This window comes from Lagopus muta, chromosome 1, assembly GCF_023343835.1.
Source record: "Lagopus muta isolate bLagMut1 chromosome 1, bLagMut1 primary, whole genome shotgun sequence".
NCBI lineage: Eukaryota > Metazoa > Chordata > Aves > Galliformes > Phasianidae > Lagopus > Lagopus muta.
In genome coordinates this window covers 76,281,487-76,301,756 of record NC_064433.1, presented here as the reverse complement: position 1 = coordinate 76,301,756, position 20,270 = coordinate 76,281,487, and the positions used below count along the sequence as shown (strand labels likewise).

At 44.1% G+C, this 20,270-nt stretch overlaps 1 protein-coding gene across 5 annotated transcripts; it reads right to left on the bottom strand.

The window, feature by feature from the left end:
* LOC125687914 (alpha-2-macroglobulin-like protein 1) lies at positions 1-20,147 on the bottom strand. Of its 5 annotated transcripts, none has more exons than XM_048933257.1 (30): positions 19,930-20,147; positions 19,682-19,793; positions 18,374-18,665; positions 18,061-18,170; positions 17,423-17,590; positions 16,960-17,190; positions 16,280-16,343; positions 15,831-15,976; positions 15,574-15,723; positions 15,178-15,330; positions 14,109-14,193; positions 11,977-12,091; positions 10,524-10,749; positions 10,269-10,395; positions 9,600-9,721; positions 9,037-9,091; positions 8,349-8,432; positions 7,169-7,345; positions 6,957-7,038; positions 6,091-6,247; positions 5,613-5,687; positions 5,060-5,222; positions 4,515-4,729; positions 4,161-4,376; positions 3,939-4,063; positions 3,573-3,663; positions 2,757-2,825; positions 2,390-2,492; positions 2,208-2,249; positions 1-1,023 (listed from the first exon to the last, which is right to left on the bottom strand). In XM_048933257.1, exons 5-29 carry the CDS (start codon positions 17,558-17,560, stop codon positions 2,209-2,211), a joined length of 3,210 nt encoding a protein of 1,069 aa, XP_048789214.1. In that variant the 5' UTR covers positions 17,561-17,590; positions 18,061-18,170; positions 18,374-18,665; positions 19,682-19,793; positions 19,930-20,147; the 3' UTR covers positions 1-1,023; position 2,208. The 5 variants fall into 5 exon arrangements, with proteins under 5 accessions (XP_048789214.1, XP_048789213.1, XP_048789216.1 ...); XM_048933256.1 differs by having other exon boundaries at positions 18,551-18,665; XM_048933259.1 differs by having other exon boundaries at positions 1-1,020; positions 18,551-18,665.
* Between the last annotated feature and the right edge of the window lie 123 nt (positions 20,148-20,270).

The following is a 20,270-nucleotide window of genomic DNA, read 5'->3' as shown; positions in this document are numbered from 1 at the left end:
TCATGACAGAGTTGAAATGCATAGCAGAAAATGGGCTGACTGTCCTGAGTCCTACCACTAGTCCTGGCATTTTGTATTGAATCTATTTTCCCTCAAGTCTACACAGTTCTTATTCCTGTCACTTTTCTTCCAATTATGTAAACTTCCTGTTGCTCTGTACATGCTGTCTCCAGCTTTACTGCAGGGCTGGACTTTTCAGTGTCACACTTTTTGCAGCCTTGAACTGGCTTCCAAGCCATGACTGGAATCAATCACCTGTTGTAAAGGCAGCAGGACCACCCTCAGATACGCACAACAAGAAGGTGTTACAAAAAAAAAAAAAAGAGTTCCTCACCCATATTTGAAGATACAGGCTTACAGGAAAACTCCACAAAGGAGGGAGCCTTCCCTAGTGGCAGTCAGCTCTTAAAATGAGATCTAAGAGGGGTAGAGCCAGGCTCCAGCCTATTTGGTCACACAGGTGACCAAAGCACAGGCCTTCACCTGTGCTTCCAGGGCTGATCAGGTCTTCTCTCCAGGTGCTCAATCAGTGATTCAGGCCATGACTCAGCAGTTCCTGTATATCTGTCCTGTTTCCAGTCTGGGTAAAGCCAGTGCTTAAACTGAGTGTTTAATTCTTTTCTAAGTCTTGCCACATCTCCCCATGTCTTTGTCTGCAGTCCAGCCCAGAAAATGGAGAAAAACACCTGCATCATAAGTCACCTTGTGGGAGACACACAGCCCTGCTTTGGGATGCCTGTCACAAGCCCCACACATCTTGGTGTGCTCTAGACTTGGATTCTGCTCTAGACTTTGTGCAGGTAGCTGAAACATGCTCAGAGGACAGTCAGAGAGATCCCTGTCTTTGATGACTTGGCAGTCCTATTTGGTCACAAGGCACACAGAAAAAACCACAGATTTCCTATTGGTCAGTTTTAATATTTCAGGAAAATAGACTTCTTGTCCTTTGTTGTCTCCACGGGAACAGACAATCTCTGCAGTCGCTGTGACCATCACTCCTCTCGTCACTCCTGTTAACAGCTACTACATGGAGATGAGAAGCAAAGAGAAAATATTTGAAAATAACCTCCTGAGCTGTTAGCTTCTTAAATGCTAGAACTATGCCTGCTCTCTTATTAAAAGTCAGGAGACTAGAATGATCCGATTGAGTGATTGTTCAATGTTTTTCAGCATTTTTCTCCCAAACCAGGAAAATCATGTTTAGAAGTACCTGGGCAAAATAATTCCTTCAAATCTGTTCTGTTTGCGTAGAGTGCAAAACTCTAGCCTGCCAGTAGCAGACATGCACAGGAAAAACCCCTCAAGGCAGAGTTTGTACTTTGCAGCTGTGATCATCACACAAGCTTCAGTCAAAGGCAAGGAGGGACTGGGATAAGTTCAACACTTTGTCTGCTGTACAACATAATAGTTGCTTTCAAAGAGCTTTGCTAAAAACAGTGGGCAAAGATGTACTGCTGAGTAGGGGTGATGGGCTACAGCCTTAATTACACTGCATTACTGTGTGGAGACTGCTTCAAAGCAGGGCTGATGGCACAGGAGCTTGCATAAAGGACACAAGCAATTAAAAAATGTACAGTTGCAACTTACAACCCAAAACTGCCTGGGCCTTCCCCAGTGTAAAACTGGAAACTCCCACAGTGCTCTATGGGATGATGTCAGGATGCAGCATGTTCTATGCCAAAATTCTGCTTTGTCCTTCCAGGAGGGATAGTTCCAGACCTGTCCTCACCTCAGGCTGCTACTGACAATCCATTCCCTTTCCAACTGCTAGTTATGTCATCCCACAATGAAAAATATTACATTGTCCCAGCTTCAGCTTGTTCCTTTCGTTTCCCAAATCCCTGTTTCCTACCCTGCAATGAGTGTAGAAGGTACTCAGAAGGGAATGGAATCTCTTTGTTAGCTCTGCCTTCTCACTCCATGTGATGCAGTCACTATGCTTAGTCTTTCCTTCCCCACTCCCACTTTGAGGCCACCAGAGTCTTTCAGCTGTCTCTCTGGCTACAGAATTGTCCTTAGCCTAGTTCTAGATGCTCTGTTACAGACAACTGCTTATTCCTCATTTTTTCTGGATATATACTCTCCACTTCTTAACCACCTCCCGGTTCAGATTGCTTACATTCTTCCCAGACATTCTCTTCTCTCTCACTCAAAACCCACCATTTCATGATGACAGTTTTTGAATCACACAGGGACTTGCTGCCTACCTCAGCTACAGACAGCACTGTACATAGCCAAGGCTTGCTCCTCTGCAAAAGGAAATGAGGAAGACAATTACACAAATGTACATGCGCACAAGGAATAGTGCTCAATGACTTTGCTTGGACACAGCTAGAGAACTAGGAATTCAGCTTCCAAACACAGAGTAGGAAGGAAATTGGCAACCCACCTGGCTGGTAGTAATCATAGATTTTGATGATGGTTGGTTTCAGATTCTTCATCTTAATTATTTGTTCCAGTTGCAGAATTAAAGTCTGAGACTCATCACTAAGCTAGTGGAAGGAGGAAGGAAGAAGTCAGTGAATCTTCATCTTCCTAAGCTTGAATTCTTTCCTGTACAAAAACTCACTCATCCATTCAAGATTCAGGATTTTGGAAATGGAGTGTGTGAGGAAAACCAAACAAAATAGGCAAGCTTCCTCTCACCACAGTTTTATCAGTGTTCTCTACCACGGCCTTGGGCTTCTCATATACTTCCTTGTCCTCTGGCCTCCTGCTCTCAGTATGCCAAAACTAATGCTGTCATTTTCATTTACCTTGTCCAGATAAATGTAGATGACATCAGCTTTCACTTCTACTTTCTTAATGATGGTTTTGCGCTCCAGCTGGGACAGGAAACAACAAAGAAATTTGTGAGCATTTCCCTTATGGAGTGCTGATCTGAGGAACCGTTGTCCACGTTATGTATGCGTGGGCATAACATGGAACTGGACTCTGAGAGGGACTATGTCTTTTGCACACACAAGGGTTTTTTGGCTCTATCTTCAGTGGTCCCTCCTGGGGAATCTCCTGCAAGCTTCATCTCAGGGGTGAACTACGCTGTTCCCACTCAGAGGAACTTCTCATTCTGGGGACAAAAGGCAGTGCATTGTATATAGGACTAATCATTAAACATGCACCAGTAAAGGCTGTTGTTATCTTATCTCACTAATAACTAGAATGCTCTTAAATACCTGTCTGGGGTTTGTGTGAATAATTCAGCATTCAATTTCATAGATGAATTGGGAAAAAAACGTACCTAACTGGCTAGAACTAAAGCCTCTCTAAGAAATCTTTCTTCAAAACTTCTCACAAATGAATGCTGGCATTTAGTAATCCAACAGCATATTCTTTTGGTCCAGAATAGTGTCAGTGGAAGAAGGTGAACCACCTCTTGTAGAAGAAAGTGAACCTCTTGTAATAGACCCTTGCAGGACATGTATTGAAATGAATGTCTTTGGTTCAGTGTCAGTAGCAAAGGGCGCCCTACTAATGTAGTTACCTCATAGCCTGAAATAAATAGTTCCTAATAGCAGCAAACATGTGGGGCATGTTTACCAGAGGCACTCTTCTTTTTATTCCATACCCCTTACCAACATCCTGGATCCTGGAGCTAGGACAAATCCAGACAACAAGGAGACTTCCATGATCACCATGTTGGATGTGCCTCTGCTGCCAGTGTAGCTGAAGAACATCAAACAGTCAGAGGGTCTGATTTAGGGAGAGCAGAGTCCTCCCAACTCCCTCTCTACCACCATATCTTGCATGTAGGATCCTGAGCCAGGAAGCCTATCTGGGACTGAGACAAAGGCATCTATTTCTCCTCCCATCCCGTCCACCTGCCAGCTTCACCCTCTCCCCTGCCTATGTCCAGTCCCTCCATTGCAGCTCTGAGGCTTTTCCAGCTGCAGACTGCAAGCATGTGTCTTACTGGAGGAAGAAATAGTTATTAGGGTTACCTGGCAAGAACGTGGACGGTGAGAACATGCATATTGTCCTGGCTACAGTTGGCCAGCTCTGTGTTGACATGCAGACTGAAGGTTATGGAGGTTTGTGGAGTTGGCTCATAGTACCTGAGCACTGTCTGCGAGGTGGGGTAAAAGACAGACCAGGAATGATCTCATGAAATGAGAAGAGACAGAGTTCCCCACCTCTCTCCCACATTCACCTCACCTCCTTACCTGAGCAAACACACAGCTTCTGCCTTGGACCTGCACCAAGAACTGCCCTGGGATCTCTGTCAGTTCTGCATGCTGCACGAGGAGACGTTTCTGGCGAGTGACTTGGAATGTCTTTCCAAAATCTCTCTGTGACTTCACCTTCACAAGTGCTTGGCCTGATGTGCTGAACATCCTTGCTGCATATTTTGCTAAGGCTTGCAGAGCAACAACTGTGTCCTAGGGAGGGAGAAAGAGTCACCTCCCTGGAAGCATTATCTCTAGTGAGGCCAGATCAGAACAGGAAGACCTTAAGAAGGCTTGCCCTGTCAACTTCAAGTGGAAAAGTAGATGAATCCACATGGAGCTACTTGTTACCTGAGTGGAGGCAAAGCCTCCATAGGCATTCTGCTGCTGGGTCAGCCACACCACAATACCAGCTGCAGTTTTCATATCCCTTGCATTCAGTTGTGGCCTGGAGAGGTATGCCAGGAGTACATAAGCTGTCAATTCTATGTCCACTGACTGGGTACTATGCCAGAAGTCGGTGGAAGCTGGGGAGCTTGTTTTGGGACTCCAGTGTATTTGTCCTCCTACAGAAGGAAAAGGAGAAATGAAAGAAACAGAGGGTTCTAGAAATGGGAAATAAAACTCTAACCCCTTCTCCTCCCACAAGAGGATTTTTAAATTCTCCGGGCGGAGGAAAAAAATTCTGATAAGTTACCCTTTATAGCTTCCTAAATAATATGTTGCATTTAATGTGATTCAGTTACAACACAAATGCAAGTGTATTTTTTTTCCCTCATTAAGCCTCTTCCATAGGTTAGCATATTTGGTTATAAACTCCAGGCAGGCAAAATGCACAGACACACTGCTCCAGATCCTAGCAACTGAACAAGAGATATTGCCCCAACAGTCAGCACCTGACTTGATGGCCTGTTCCTCCAACTTGTACAGCAGCTCCTGGGTTATCTCGTAGTCTCCAGCCAGGGCAAAAGCATAGGCCAGCACAGCTTCTGTGTATGTGTTGGTGATGTTGTGAACTGCATGCTGTAGGCAGTGTAAGATAGTCTGCATCAACTTGCCCTGCATTCATAGAAGAGACATATGCCAAACTCTGAGGTACAAAGAAAGTGTCAGACTCTTTCTGGTGGTTGTTCCAGGGAGCCAGACTTTATCTGTAAAGTCTGGCTCCAGCAAAACCCACTAAACTACCACTCTCTCTCAAGGAAAAAAAAAGTAGTTCAATCCCATTGTGCACTGGAAACCATAGCCACCAAACATTATTGCTTTATGCTAATGTTACAGTGCTGTCTCTTAGAAGGAGTTAACAATTTCACCAAACACTGGGACCCTCTTAGCAGCACCTGATCTGTTTATGGTCTGCAGGAGCCCAGGGTTTTGAGTTTTTTCTCCACTGCAGGGAGCAGGCACAGGAGAGAAAAGGATAACAGCAAGTAGCAGGGGTCTGCTCACCTTCAGTGGCTGACCCAGCTCCAGCAGTGCTGCAGCAACATATGCTCCCAAAGAGATTTCATCATCCAAGCTGCCCTGTGGAGGGAATCCATCACCAGATATCACACACAGGGGACAAACCGTGAGGAGTCATCAATTGCCAGAGATACTCTGCAGGTGAGAGATTTCATCTAGGCGGAGACACACCACTACACCTGGAGCTTCTCATTAAGCATGGATTCCACAGCTCTCACATGTGTCCTCCCAGACTGTGCCAAGATCTGAAGCACCTTTCACTCTCTAAGTAGTGTTTGAAGGGCTCAGAAAGTGACTTCCAAGAAGAAGCATTTCTTATGCTTTCCCTGCCTCAAACCCTGTTCTCTTTCAGACTGGTTGCATGACTTGTGGAAGTGACTTTCCAGGATCCCACAACCCTTTGCCACCACAATATTTGTTCCACCATTCCCCAGCTGTGCTTCCTGACTTGGCTCTCATTTACCTTCAGAGAGGAATGAAAGAGATTTCCTTTGGTGGCAAAGCAGCCACTGGGGAGCTGGTTTTGCTCCAGCCAGCGCAGGGCATCCTGGATATTCTTGTCATCTATATAGATATATTTCTTGGCTTGGCCAAAACTCTTGGCTACAAAAGCTGTCAGCCTAGGAAGAGGATGAGTTATGAGAGAAATAGAAACACAAAAACACGAAAAGAAAGACTAATGCTTCCCGAGGCATTTGACTTTTCCTGAGGCCTTCTGATACACTGTGGGTGCTTAAAAAATGTCTCTTTCACAGGAAAAGCAAGCTAAAAGTGAAAAGTAACTCCTCTCCCTCACCCTTGGTTCACGCAGTCAGGCATGTACTACTGCATTACTCATTCATTTCACAAATGAAAAATCTCTGGCCTTCTACTTTTACCTCTTGCACCTCATCTCCCTTGAGTACGTAGAGACAATACTGAATCTCCATTCCTTTCACTTCTCCCAGCCCAGCCATCACAATGACAGTGGAATTCTTTGAAACTCTCATAAGCAACTCCCTCACCGGGAAAACAATTTCTCATTGCCTTTCCCTGATGTTTCTCCAGTCAGAATGTACCCCTCTTGGCTGCTTGGGCATCACAGGAAGAACCTGATGCTGTGTTTGGGTCCACAGAGAAAAAAAGGGATCTCCTGCCCCCTGAGATGATACCTTTGATCCACTTTCCCAGCAGCTCTGCTGCCCTGCTTGACTCCTTTTTAAAGTGTCTCAAATCCCTCAATCTGTCTCCAAAACAGAGAGCACACATCCTACCAGCCATTCACAGGCACATTAACTGCCCTGGCCCAGACAGTACAAATTAAGAACAAGAATTATTCCCAGTGCTTACCAAGTGTTCCCTTCCCCATCCTGCTGCCCAAAGACACTGTAGGACCCATCTCTATGCCTATAAAGAAGCTGTGTCTGGTAGCCTAGGGAGATGGGAACAAGGATTAATAAAGCATAGTAATTCAGAAAGGCCAGCACTGACAGAATGACTGGCAGGGAGAAAGCTGTTAGTACATTGGACATGGGGGACATTGGTGAATCTATTGTACTTGCCTTTGTGCAAGAAGCCGGTTGCTCTCTCTTTGATCACAGGGGTCAGCTGCCTTGTCTTCTCCAGGTACTGCAGCACATAGACAATGGGAGTAAACAGAACCATATTCTGCTCCCCACATCCATGGGGCATCTGCACCAGGCGGTCCAGGTTCTGTAGTGGCAGTCCCATGAGGTCACCTGTGCAACAGTATAAGAAAGAAGGCAAATTTAAGTAAAATTTGAGATAATCCTCAACTAGGAATTTGATAATAGTGTGTTATCTCAGCAAAGAAGGAAAATACTAGAAAAGGGAAAGAAAAAACTGAGTGCAGAATGAAGCAAGATGACTATTATGCATCTGCTCTTTCTTGGGGGGATGTGACACAGGACAACTCCTCTATGGAGTTCTCACTGAACTTTTTCAGTGTGAAATGCTCCAACCATAGCAGGTGCTGTTGTAAAATGCTATGAGCGGGGCTAAAATTACTCAGGCAATGCCATACAGACATACAGGTATAGAAGCTCTTAGACAAAGTTTTAGATGACTCAGGTTTTTAGGTAGCCTATTCTACCTGGCCATATTTTGAACATCAAAATATCACTAAGCCAGTAGTGGTGCTAGTCAGATGGCATGAAAGTGTCTGTGTGTCCCTCAAACAGTGAGAAAATTCTTGTGTTTTATTCCCTTATTTGAGGAATTATGCCAGGCCTAGCTTAATACCAGTTCTGTCATTGGTGAAGGAGTCAAGTCAAAGAAGCATAATGAATGGTAGGTATGTCTGGTCCCAGTAACTCCCAATAACTCTTTTGCAGCTTAGCAATGCTGAGAAAGATTTCTCCTCTCTAGTAGCTTTTACTATTGCGGTGAAACTTAATGGAGAATAAGATAGTTTTGAATTTTAAAGATAGTATCTACAAAAACTAGCCAGACTCTCAAAGTCACAGAAAATTAGTTTTCCAGGCTCTGCTCCAAAGTCCTTGCCAGAAAAAATGAGAATTATTCTTCTCTGCAAATTAGTTTTCCCATGAAAATCGAAGAGCTAATAAACATACAGAAAACCTGGTGTTGTCTGATCTTACAAAGCAGTGAAACTTAGTGTCTTCTCTTTTGAGCAGCATCATTTCAAATGGATACCCTGACATTGTTACCAAGTTAGACCTTGCTCTTCTGTAATAGCAGTCAGTGAGCTACTTGACTTACTTGAGATGGAAACTGATGCACTGGCAGATCCCTTCACTACATTATCAGGGAGGTGAATCAGTATAGGTTCTTCAGCCACGTTTCCTGATAACAACAGGGAAAAGGTTCAGTATGAAAAATCAAATCTAAAGTACCTAATCTGACAAGCAACTCTGGAACAGATAAATGGAACACTGCCTATATCCTGTTTATGCAGAGTGCTCTCTATAGGCTGTCCCAGTCATCACTCCATTGCTTGGAAACTTCTGATTAGAAATAACTTGAGAGGTGCTGGACAGGATGAGAGATCACCGAGCTGCACAACTCAATTTGCCATCCTTCACAAGTTCCACACAGGTAACAGCTGATCATTACTAGCTGGGGACATCCTAGAGGGACTTGCAGTGCTGCAGGGTGATATGGCAGGAGCTCCTCATTTACTGATTATCATGCTCCAGGAACATCCAGGAGTTGCAGTGGGAAAGGAGGCAACACAGCACAAATTTGCCACCTAAACTCAGGGGCAAATTCAACAGGGAAGCAAGTGTAGAAGCAATATTTCCTGTCCTTTTCTGTCCTAATAAGAAATGAAATTTCCTATATGAAAAATCATGTGAAAATATTCTTTCAGCAGCTCTCCCACAGATCAGTCCTATTCTCAAGTCAATTTCTTTTCAGTCTGCAGGACCCATTCAACCTATCTACATACCTCCTCTTGGGCACAAAAGGGAGCTGTAAGACTTCTCCACTAGCACACCTTCTGGCTGCCGGGGCAAAAATAAAGGCATGAGATGTAAGGAATAAGATAATGCACAAAATTCCCAAGCAGCAGAAAAAATGGAGAGCAGTTTTAGGTCTGAATTGAGGGGTCTGTCCACAAGCTGTTAAGGACTCCATCCTCCTCACCTTTGGCAGGGCTGCACTGAAAGTATCTGATTAAGAAATCAAAAGTAAGCCCACAAGACAGGACTCTCTTTTCAGTGCGCGTATGCAAAAATTAATGAACAGCAGATGATTGAGCAGAAAGGGAAGAGAAGAAACAGTTTGGCATACAAATGCAGCTCAAGAAAGAGTAATGCAAGGAGGGAATAGGCTTGACTGGGTCCTGGGGAAAACAAAGCAAACTAAGACCAGGCTGGGGAAAAAAAAAAAAAGAAAAAAGAAAAAAAAAGAAGAAAAAAAAAAGGAGAGAAAACTGCTTAGCACAGCTCAACCTCCCTTCACTCATGCAAAGATAGTCTGGAAGAGAAATGAACCCACTCTCATACTGACCCGAACCAGCAACTGTTTGATCAGAGCATGCCTCCGTCTCATGGTAGCTGGCAAGGGCTTCCTTCCCCCACAGCGTGGTGTTGTGTCCAGTACTTCAGTCCTGATTGTGATATTCAGAGTCCCTAGCAAATAAATTGAGCAGAGCTTGTTTCTTATGTCTGTAGGCAAACTTTAACTAAAAGTGGTCTCAGGTCCGGAAGGAAGCCTGTCCACATAGACTTAGTGGCTTAACAGGCAAAGAAGAGCCAGTCAGTGCTGACAGCTTGTTCAGACAGCTTAAGTATGAAGGTAATGCCTCACCAACAGTGACTATAATCCACTACATGTGACTGTAGTGTAAGAAAGTTCAACTCTTTGGTCTCCAGTGATGCCTTCCCATTTCATATGAAGTATAGCACCACACTGGGTTCCCCCACTCCAGTCTGTGAAGCCTCTTTCTCCCCAGCTGCTCCTACATCTCTCTCCCCAGGAATCCTCTGTGTCACCCATTCAGTTCCTGCCCTCTTCTAAGAGCCTGTCTAAGACAGGAAAAAGAAAGCAAGTACAGTGGCTTGCATTCTTGTACTACTAAAGATAAACTGAAGGTTCTGCCAGCTTTTCTGGATCTCCCACTCCCTTTCACTTCAGTTTTAAGGTTCCCCACCACTACTCCCATTTTTCCTTCCACACCCAGCTGGATTGCTGTCACATTCCACGTGAAGGTCTTGGACTCTTCCACACACAGGCACTCTCTGTTCCTGCAGGTCTGGCAGTCCTCCACCTGGAAGTCCAGCAATTTATCTAGGGCCACATGTATCTGAAAGAGTGATGATACAGGAGAATGACTGAGCAGCTCTGGAGAGATGAGGTGGTACATGTTCCGTAAAAATGGAGGGCTTGATAGACTTGTCCCACACAGTATTTCCTGCAGCACAGGCACGTTACCTGTAGGCATTGCTGTAGGTAGTTGAAGACAGTAGCCTTCAGCATGAAAGTCTCTCCTCGGATCACAGAATATGGCAGTGTCACATCCACAAAGACAGGCTGGACTGTTCTGAGACTCGTGGTTGGAGCAAGGCCAAACGTCCTCCCAGACAAGCAGAACATCTTGACTTTCCACTTCGTGACAGCATCAGGCGTCATGACTGGAATGCTCCTGCTGCCATTGGAACTGAGAAGAGGAGAGCACTTGCATAAATAAATTTGTCCCATCTTGAGTTAGGGGATGAAGGGTAAACATGGGCCAGCTGTAAAGGAAGACAAGACAAAAGAATGTAGCAAGTAGAATGTGCAGTAAATAAGGGTTAACAATTGCATAGGAATGTGAGTAAAGAGAGGACAAGATAAGGGTTAACTATTGCATAGAAATGCAGGTAAGCAGGATGTGAGGCCAGATAAGAAAAGAACATCTTGAAACTCTATTGTAAACTTAAAGAGAACATCACACAAGGAACAGGTCTGATCGGATTATTTCGGTTGAAGACAATGAGCCTTCATCCCATGACCACCAGAAGAAGACCCCCACTGCCCATGGCGCACGTGCAAGCGGGAGGGACCCGTATGCTGGTGGATTCTCGGAAATGTAATGAATATGTATACGAATTCCAGGAAAAACGCTGATTATGTATTAGTTCAGCCTATATCTGTACCAAGCTTTTGTCCTACGGGGTGCGAGTTCGGAGGAGCTATCCCCCTTGCACCCAGTTTGGCGCCAAATGCTGAATAAAACATACCTGCTTTATAACCTAACTCTGGGTTATAGAGTTTGATTCCGTAAATTATTCTCACTACAATGGGAAGAGCTCAAAGGTCTCAGATGAGGGATGCAGTACAGATACTCAGTCTCAGATCAACCTCTGCTCTGTCATAAGTTACTTCCCCTCCAATGGCTCAGAGCAATGTAGCGCTCTGAATCTATTCCCTAAAGTTATATTTCCTTCTTAAATGCTGTTAGCAATGATGTTATACTCTTTTCTCAAGCAACACACTGACCCAGCATTCCAGCTCTGTACACTCAAGTCAACAGAATGGTGTTTTGGAAAGCAGCAGCACAACATTCCCCTGACTGCTGATTAGTCCTAATGCAAGCATTGTGGCAACAAAGACTACATATTTAACTGATGCACCCACCAAATTGTGAAGTCTAAGTGGAGTGTTCACTAGTGTGTGAGAGGATACTCAGTATTTTGATCATGAGAAGCACTGGTCTTTTCTAAGAATGTATGGATCTCTGCTCCTCAAAGACCACTAGTCCTTCATTTGGATGCACTGTAAGTGTAGGGAAGAGCCATAAAATTCATACACAGACCTCTCTTCACACCTGTGAGTGCTGTTTTGAATACAAGTTAATAACAAGGGTTCATTCTTCCATCTGATTGTGAAGTCTGGCATCACTTACCCAACGAAGAAGAGATCCCAGATCCAAGTTTCAGGCAAAGAGTTCTGAAATCTTCCTTGGGTTGTAAACTGGGGTTGTTCCTTAGTAATTCTTTGATCTTCCATAGAAGGTACCCCTGAAAGAAAGACTGAAGTTTTCCACTACAGCAGGAATCCAGAGATGAGACCTATTAATGACAGACAGTCAAGCACTGGGGCAAGAGGCAAAGTAAGTGAAAAGAGTCAGACAGAAACTGACACAAGAGAGTGAGATGACTTGGTAGGAAAGGGAAAATAGGAAGAGGGGGAAAAATGGTAATGGAAGTATCATTGGCAGTATCATATCCAATGAGGCATGAGTATTGCTCATTGAAACCGCTGGCTGGTCTAGAAGTTTACAGAGATTTGGCTAGACAAAACCCTTGCTGACATGATCAAAAGTTGCTACTAAAAAATTAATGAATCTCTAGAGGGCCCTTTCAACCAACATTACCATAGAATCAAAAAATCATAGAATAGCTAAGGTTGGAGGGGAACTTAAAGATCATCTAGTTCCAATCTCCCTGCCATGGACAAGTTGCCAGCCAGTAGATCAGGCTACCCAGGATCCCACACAACCTGGCCTTGAATGCCTCCAGAGATGGGGCATCCACAACCTCTCTGGGAAACCTGTTCCAGTGCCTCATCACCCTCTGAGTATAAAAATGCTTCCTAATATCTAACCTAAATCTTCCCTCTTTTAGTTTAAAGCCATTCTCCCTTGTCCTACCTCTATCAGACCATGTAAAAATAGGTTCCTCTCCTGCTTATAAGCTACTTTCAAGTACTGGAAGTCCACAATTATGTCTTCCTGGAGCCTTCTCTTCTCCAGGACAAACAAGCCAAACTCTCTCAACCTTCCTTCATAAGTGATGTATTCCATTTCTCTGATCATCTTCATGGCTCTCTTCTGAATTTCCAACAGCTCTGCATCCTTTGAAAACTGGAGTCCTCGGGCTTGGATGTAGTACTCCAGTAAAGCCCCATGAGGGCAAAGTAGAGGGGAACAATCACCTCCCTCTCCTTACTGGTTACTCCTCTTTTGATGCACCCCAGGATATAGTTGGCCTTCAGGGCTGCAGGTGCAGGCTGCTGGCTCATGTCCAGCTTTTTGTTGACCAGGATACTGAAGTCCTTCTCCACAGAACTACTCTCAACAAGTTCTCCCAGTCTGTACTTTTATCTGGGATTTAAGTCAAGTGCAACACCTTGCACTCGGTTTTGTTAAACCTCATTAAATTCTGATGTGCCCTCTTCTTGAGCTTGTCCAAGTCCCCTGGATAACATCCCTCCCTTCTTTTGTGTCAGCTACAGCACTCATCCTAGTGTCATCTGCAAACTTGCTGAGGGTGCACTCAATCCCACTGTCCATCAGAAAGACACTGAAGAGCACTGGACATGAGTCAAACTCCTATGGAACATCACTTATCACTGGCTGCAACCTGGACATAGAGCCATTGACTGTAACCCTCTGACTGTGACCATCCAACCAATTATTTTTACACCTAATAGTCTAGCTTTCAAATACTTATATCTCCAATTGAGAGATAAGGATGTGGTATGGGACCTAACCAAAGTCTGCTTTTGTGCTCTTAGAAAGGTGAGTGTGTTTAATTCTGTGCACAACACTATTCCTGTTTGTTTGTTTGCAGAAAACTCACAGCCCTTTGCAAACAACTGTAGTTTAAATATCAGCAGGCAGATGAGTTAGTTTGGGAATATTATTTTGTGCAAATTGAGAGACAGAAGAATGAAACAACAGCCCTCATAGCCATGGCTGGGGTCAAGCCAGGCCACAGCACAGCCTAGTATAATCACTAGGAAACACTTCCAGATCTTGGTCTGTACTCAGGCTTGTCTGTATCAGGAAATGGAGCACCATCCTTTAACATCAGAGAACACACAGATAGTGACATATTTCAAAGGGTTATTTTGCTTGTTTGTTTGTTTTTATAGTGACTCAGGCATTCCTACTGAGGGTTGATAGGCCTGGCAGTGAGGCTGTGACAGCATCATTCATACTCCTCACCACTGGCAAAGTCCAGTGATCAGACGGCTTGTGTACCTATGTGACCTCAGACCCCAGCACAAGGGTAGGCAGAAAGTACAGCTCACCCATGATTGGCTTCCTCTCTGCCTGCTGAGTGCACTGAGTTGGCTTCTTGATTGCAAGGTTTGAGAAGACTTTCAGACCCATGTCCTGTTGGAAAAAGAAGGAGGGCAAGGGAAATAGAAAAGCAGGTGTGAGTGGGGAAGAGCAGCACTGCTCCTCAAAATGACTCTGAAAATCATCACAGCTAGGAAAGCCAGTTGCCCAGGCAGCTAGAAGTAGCACTTGCCCAAACAGACACCATGCTGAGGAAGTAAGGTTCAGCTGCCCCAGTCCCTTCTTTTACTAAACAAGTACCTCTGTTCTGTGGGACAGACAGTTACCTTGCTCCTCTTAACACATTTCCATTGCCAGTGCCACTTCCCTTCCCCTCATGTGCACCAGAGGGAATAGCTGGAATTAAATCTGCCACCTGAAACACAGACTGTGATGAAAAGCTTCCTCCCTCATTCTTCCTCTAAAGCTGTGACAATGTGCATATCCACAAACACAGGAATAACTCCTGTGCTGAAAAAGAGCCTGCTAGGATGTGGCTAAATAAAAGAGAACAGGATCTGATCCCCATGTCCAAGGCCAAATGGCACTGCTAGTCTTGTATTCACACAGCTTAAGTCTAGTCATTTCTATTTGTAATTTCTAATTTCTATTTGTAATCTCTAGAGGACACCTACCTTGAAGAAAGCAGATTTACCTTGGAAGAGTCCAAAACACTATTAGAGAGAAGGCTAATGACTTGGTCATGTAAACAATCTGTTGGCTGGGACCATTCCTTGTCTGTCTCTTCTCTATTAATGCAAACAAACATTACACATGCCCATGACCTCATTCCTAAATCCATAAATCTGGTTTCTGCCAGATCAGGACCTTATCAACTTTCTTTTTTGCATCAGTGCGGGGGAATAAAGGTGCTCAAACTAATAATGGTATCTCACATCTCTTGAGAAAGCATAGCTATGTCAGGACAGAATGCAACAGTTGCTTGGAGAAGGCAAGGTTTTGTCAGATTTCTTGGGAAGAATAATATATCAGATGTACATAGTTTTGGTAGCCCTGGGAAAATATACAGTTGATTACCCAGAAGAGGTTGAAAATATCAGGCTGAAAGGGATGCTGCGGTTTTCCTTGGCGCCAAGATGACATGAGCTGGGGCTGAAAACAGTGATCTGAATGCTCTTCAACTTGGGCAGGGTATCCATGTCTGTAGATAGCAGGGAACAAGCCATATACCTAGAGAAACTCGCAGGCAGGGAAGAATCAGGCAATGAGCAGATAGCTCCAGATGCTTCACTCCATCCTCCTCCCCAGCACACATCCTGCCATCTGTCAAGGCAGATCCTGCTTCCTACTCTAACTTCTCTACACAAAGACCCCCTCATCCATTAGCCTCCAGTTCCCTTTGCCACAGTCCCTGCCTATCTCTCTTAGCTCATACATCACTCCTGCTTTTACTTTTTGGCTAGTTGCACTCACCTTTTGGCTTGTCAGCTCATTCTCCGGTCTCATGAGGAGCATGTTTTCATCCACTGCCTGTACTGCACACATGGAGCCAGGGGCTGCCTCAAGTTGGAGCTGCACTATTGACCCTGTGTGGCTTTCTTTAGTTGGGAAATCTACCTTGACCTTGAGCAACACACCACAAAAAGAAGCATGAAAAAGAGAGAAAGAAGGATGAGGAGGCTGATGGATACGTGGCACAGCTCTCCCTCAGCTTTAGGTGTGAGTCTCACCTGGTTTTGAAAGCACAAGGCAACATCAAAACGGATGCTATCAGCTGTCACTCCTCCATTAGGGAAGATAGTATACACCACTAAGCAAGGTGAAGGGGTGAAGTCAGCAGTGAAGGTCAGCAGGATAGAGAAAGAGCCTTTCAGCACTGAGGAAATAAAACCAAAGTGTTGCTCTGTTTGCCCTCTCCCTCCACTTCCTAACCCCATGAACTCCATCTCTTCACAGTTTTTCCCAGTCTCTCCTCCCTTCATTAATTCTTTTTCTGCTGTTTCTCCTCTCCCAGATGGTACAATTACTTCCTCCATCTCCCTCTGTCCTATTCTCTGACAGCCCAGGAGCTGTAGTTTCAGGCAGTTCAAGAGAAACTCCAGCACCTTTCACCATCTGACCTAGAAACCCAACAGGCCAAATTGTTTCCTGTAGGTCAGCCAGGCCACTGCAGACTTACTGTTCAGCTTTCCAACCTGAACACTTCTCCAACCTCTGTTGACAATGCCAGCCTTTCCAGTGACCTGAAGGGTGAGAACACTGAATGAGGAGATTGCTGTTTGAAACCAGGGCAAACTTACTCTCAATCTGTGTGCATTTTGCACTGTTAAGCAACCACAGGAATGAACTGTTGGTCCAATTCATCTTCATATTTCAGGCTTGGCAGATTTACAGGTACCACAGTGGGAGAGAAAAAGAAGCTTTTATAGATGAGATTCTGGTGTGATCTGTCCAGGTAGTGGATTCACTGAATAAAAGAGTAAGGTATTTCCCCTCTAGCAGGCATGTGTCCAAACTAGAAGCCATTTCCACTGAGCAGCTGCTTGATAACCAATGTGAAAAGTGATCCTTCCGTTCAGTTTCCAAAGAGAGAAGAGTATGAGAACAGATTCTGCTTAAAACATTTCCACCTCCCATTGCAAAATGGGCTGAAGATAAGGGTACAGTGAGTTGCAAAGGTCTCCTCCCATCCATGCAGGAGGGATGTCTGAGCTCTGCACGTGTGTAGAGTTCCCCCAGGAACAAGCCCATATTGTCATCACTTTTGGGATGATCTAAATTACACACATAATACTTCACTATGGTCTGGTCTCATAGGTACTATCTTCCCCCATCTAGTTTCTTGTCTACCTTACTCACGTAATATGCAAAATCAACGCGGTTGGTGTCTTCTCCCACATCAGCCCTACTGAGTGTGAAGGTCACCTGGACGCTCTGCTTCAGCCCACAGGGCAGTTTCCCTGTGAGTGGGTGTATTTTCAGGAAGCTCTTGGTTGTGACATGGAAGGGCTGCAGGTGATGGTAGGCATTTATATAATTGATACTAGTTTTCCAAGGTTTTTGCGTGACATTCTCCAGTGTGAATCTTCCCTGGGATGGAAACAGAGATGTACAGAAATCAGGACACAGGACACATACTTCAAAGCTCTGTTAAGATGCCCTTCATTCAGTTTGGAAAAGTCTTATCATTGTTTTCTTATAGCTCTGTACTGGCAGAGCTGTGTGGGGAGCACAGGATTGAACTGGCAGGGGACTGCAGGGCAGGACTGGAAGCACTAAGCACAAGGTTTATCATTTTCCTGTATGCAGAGGTGGAATTTACCTCCAAGGAGACTGAGGAGGTGTTCCAGGCAGTTGTGTCCAGGTTGAATGATGCTCTTCCACTGCTGTCTGTGATGTAAGTTTTAATAAGCTGGCGCTTCATGAACTTTATAATGAGATTAACTTTTCTGTTTTTCATACTATTTCCATAGTGGTCCTGAAGCTTAATCTGGTGAGAATAGGGAAGACAGAAAAGCCAAGTTCAGATGTGTGTTTCAGTGTCATATACCCCAAACTTTCCTTCCCACACATGCCTTTCTGTTTTGGTGGCATTGGCTTCAATCTGACTCCAAGATAGGAAATCTGTAAAACCCCCTTATCTTTGAAGATAAGATGAGGGTGATTTAAAATTATCTTCTCCAAAAAGACCATGTGACTAGAGCATGAGGAATTCAGGCCCTAGCCAACAGCTGAGAAATACTTGCAAAAATCATTCACTAATCCTAGCAGAAGCCACAGATGTAATCACATGAGAGAATCTGAAATGCAGAAACTGGAGCTATACTGCACCACCAAGTAACATGACACACTATAAGATAAGCTACTCTAAGGAACAGAAAATGGTCTGGGTCAGGAAAATTTGCTGACACTAAATTCAATTGTAAATAACGGGAAGGGAAGAAGCAAGGGAAAAGTCACCTTCCCCTTGAAGGGTACTCCAGGGATATAGTAAGCATTTGGTGTCTCAAACACAACACTTGCAGCTGTCCTGGAAATGGCAATTTGGCTGGACGTGTTGATTTGGACTCCTGTTGGAAGGTAGAGAAGCAAGATCAGTATCGGAAATGACCACCTAGTTTAATCATACTTTGTTATTCCCAGGACTGCCGATCGGAATGCCTCAGGCTTCCTTCCTAAATTAGCACATTTCAAGGTGTACAGGCTGTTCCTGCGGCAGTTTTGTGTGGGCGTTCCAAAGCTGTGAAGGATCACATGCCCAGCCACACCTCACCTGCCTGCTGCTGGACAGACCAAGATCCTCAAGCATGTGCACCCTTTCAGTCTTCTAGTGGCCCCAGCACATCGCAGTACAGGAGGATGTATGCCTCCTCTGATGCTTAATCTCCAGGAAAGGACCCTCTCATCCTTTTACAATCTCTGCTTCAGACGATTGTAAGCTTCTGGGTACCTGTGCCTTCCTCCAGGAGAGAAGCTTCTGCATAGATTTTGCTGTCTTCCTCACTGGGAGACAGATTAAATACTGTTGTGCTTACTGAAGATGTGAAGCAACCCTTTCTTGCTGTCTGCAATGGGAAAAGGTAGATATAATTGGAGGCTGGGGAGAAGGGAAGGAATCAAAAGTACACAACATTAGACATTCTGCCATAACTGTTGATCGCAGTAAGTAAGAATGTGGACTCATATACACTGATCCCATTTTTAATTTAGTATCTTAATGTTACATGCATGAATATGTGTAATTCATATCGTAGAAATATAAACAGATCACTTATCACAGCTACATTAAAGTTACAATGTTGGTAACTTTCCAGCTTTAGTAGGAAACTCAAGGCTGCACTAACTGGATCACAAAGTAAGTATACAAGCATTTTAAGAGATCTGACTGAGAGAACTGAAGAAATAAAATGAATCTGCAGAATAAAAGTAATTGTTCTCAAACCTGGAAGGTTACAACTACCATAATATATCATAATGACAAATCATAAAGCATGAAAAGTACTAATCATTTATGCAGAAGGGAAGGATCCAACTATAACATATTTTTTTTTTAGGGATGGAAAAAATGAAAGAATATTAAAAAAATAAATTAAAAAAAAGGTAAAAAGAAGTGTCTGTGTGAATTGGCTACTGAAATAACCTTGTCTACACCTGTGCATAGGCTTTTTTGTGCAGCTCCAGGGAGGGTGCACCATAATGTTGTATTTTTGTATCTGAAAAAGTTCTATTAATTGATGTTTCTTACACTGTGTCTATTCCTGGCTAGTTATACTTCTTTACAAAAAAGAACAAATTTTCTTTTTCTTTTCTTCAAGTTTTGTCTTGTGAAATTCCTCTTTTCTGTTCCCTATACCTATAATAAAAATAACAAAGAATTTCTAGCAATAAAAGCCTGTCTGTTGGCCTGGGTAACAATAATTGCATTAATTGAATAAAAATGATTACTTATTAGCCTACAGATACATTATAGGGGTTGGCAAACCTCCCTTAAGTAGCAATTCATTCTGTTCTCACAGCCCTTGACACATGGTCCTATGTGGTAGTCCTCCAGTACCCATGTATCTTCCAGGATCGTACTCACCAGACCGCTGTATTCTCTACAGATATCTTTGCTGACATCTTGAGTACAGCCCTTTGCTTTCTGGCACAAAGTCACCCACACAGTTCCTTTCACCGCTTTCCCATAACTGTACCTGCAGGGAGAACACCACATGAGCTGCCATGCAGAGAACTACTGTATGGTTTGCTGAGCATATTATTCCACACAGGTGGACATCTTGACATAGGTCTTAATGTAGTTTGTAAGCAAGCAAGAACAAGTGAAAATACAGCAGTATGTGTAGCTGGGAAGTATAACGTGGTCAGAAACGGAGCCTAGGCAGGAGAGCGACCACACTTTCCAATGCTCTCCCACTTCTGGGTGCTTAGTGTCCTGGAATTGCAGGCAGAATCAAAGAGCTGATCTAAGCTGATGTGTCCACACAGCACCCAGTAGATACAGATCAGATATACAAGAAGCAGAAACTTGTATCCCCATAAACATCAACAAGATGGTGTGAGAGTGTATGGGAACTGTTGAGTCACGGCCTGAACCACTGATTGAGCACCTGGGAAAAGGACTGAGTCAGCTCTGAGAGCACAGGTGAAGGCAATTCAGCTGTGTGAGTGGA

What these genes read in the sequence shown, in the direction of transcription:
- LOC125687914 (XM_048933257.1), bottom strand. Translation starts at nt 17,560, where the DNA reads ATGAAAAACAGAAAAGTTAATCTCATTATAAAGTTCATGAAGCGCCAG. An exon ending in AGAGAGGAAGCCAATCATGG is followed by an intron (nt 12,092 to 14,108) that starts GTGAGCTGTACT and finishes TCTTTCTTTCAG; the next exon opens with GGGTACCTTCTATGGAAGAT. An exon ending in TGTGACAGCAATCCAGCTGG is followed by an intron (nt 9,722 to 10,268) that starts GTGTGGAAGGAA and finishes TTTATTTGCTAG; the next exon opens with GGACTCTGAATATCACAATC.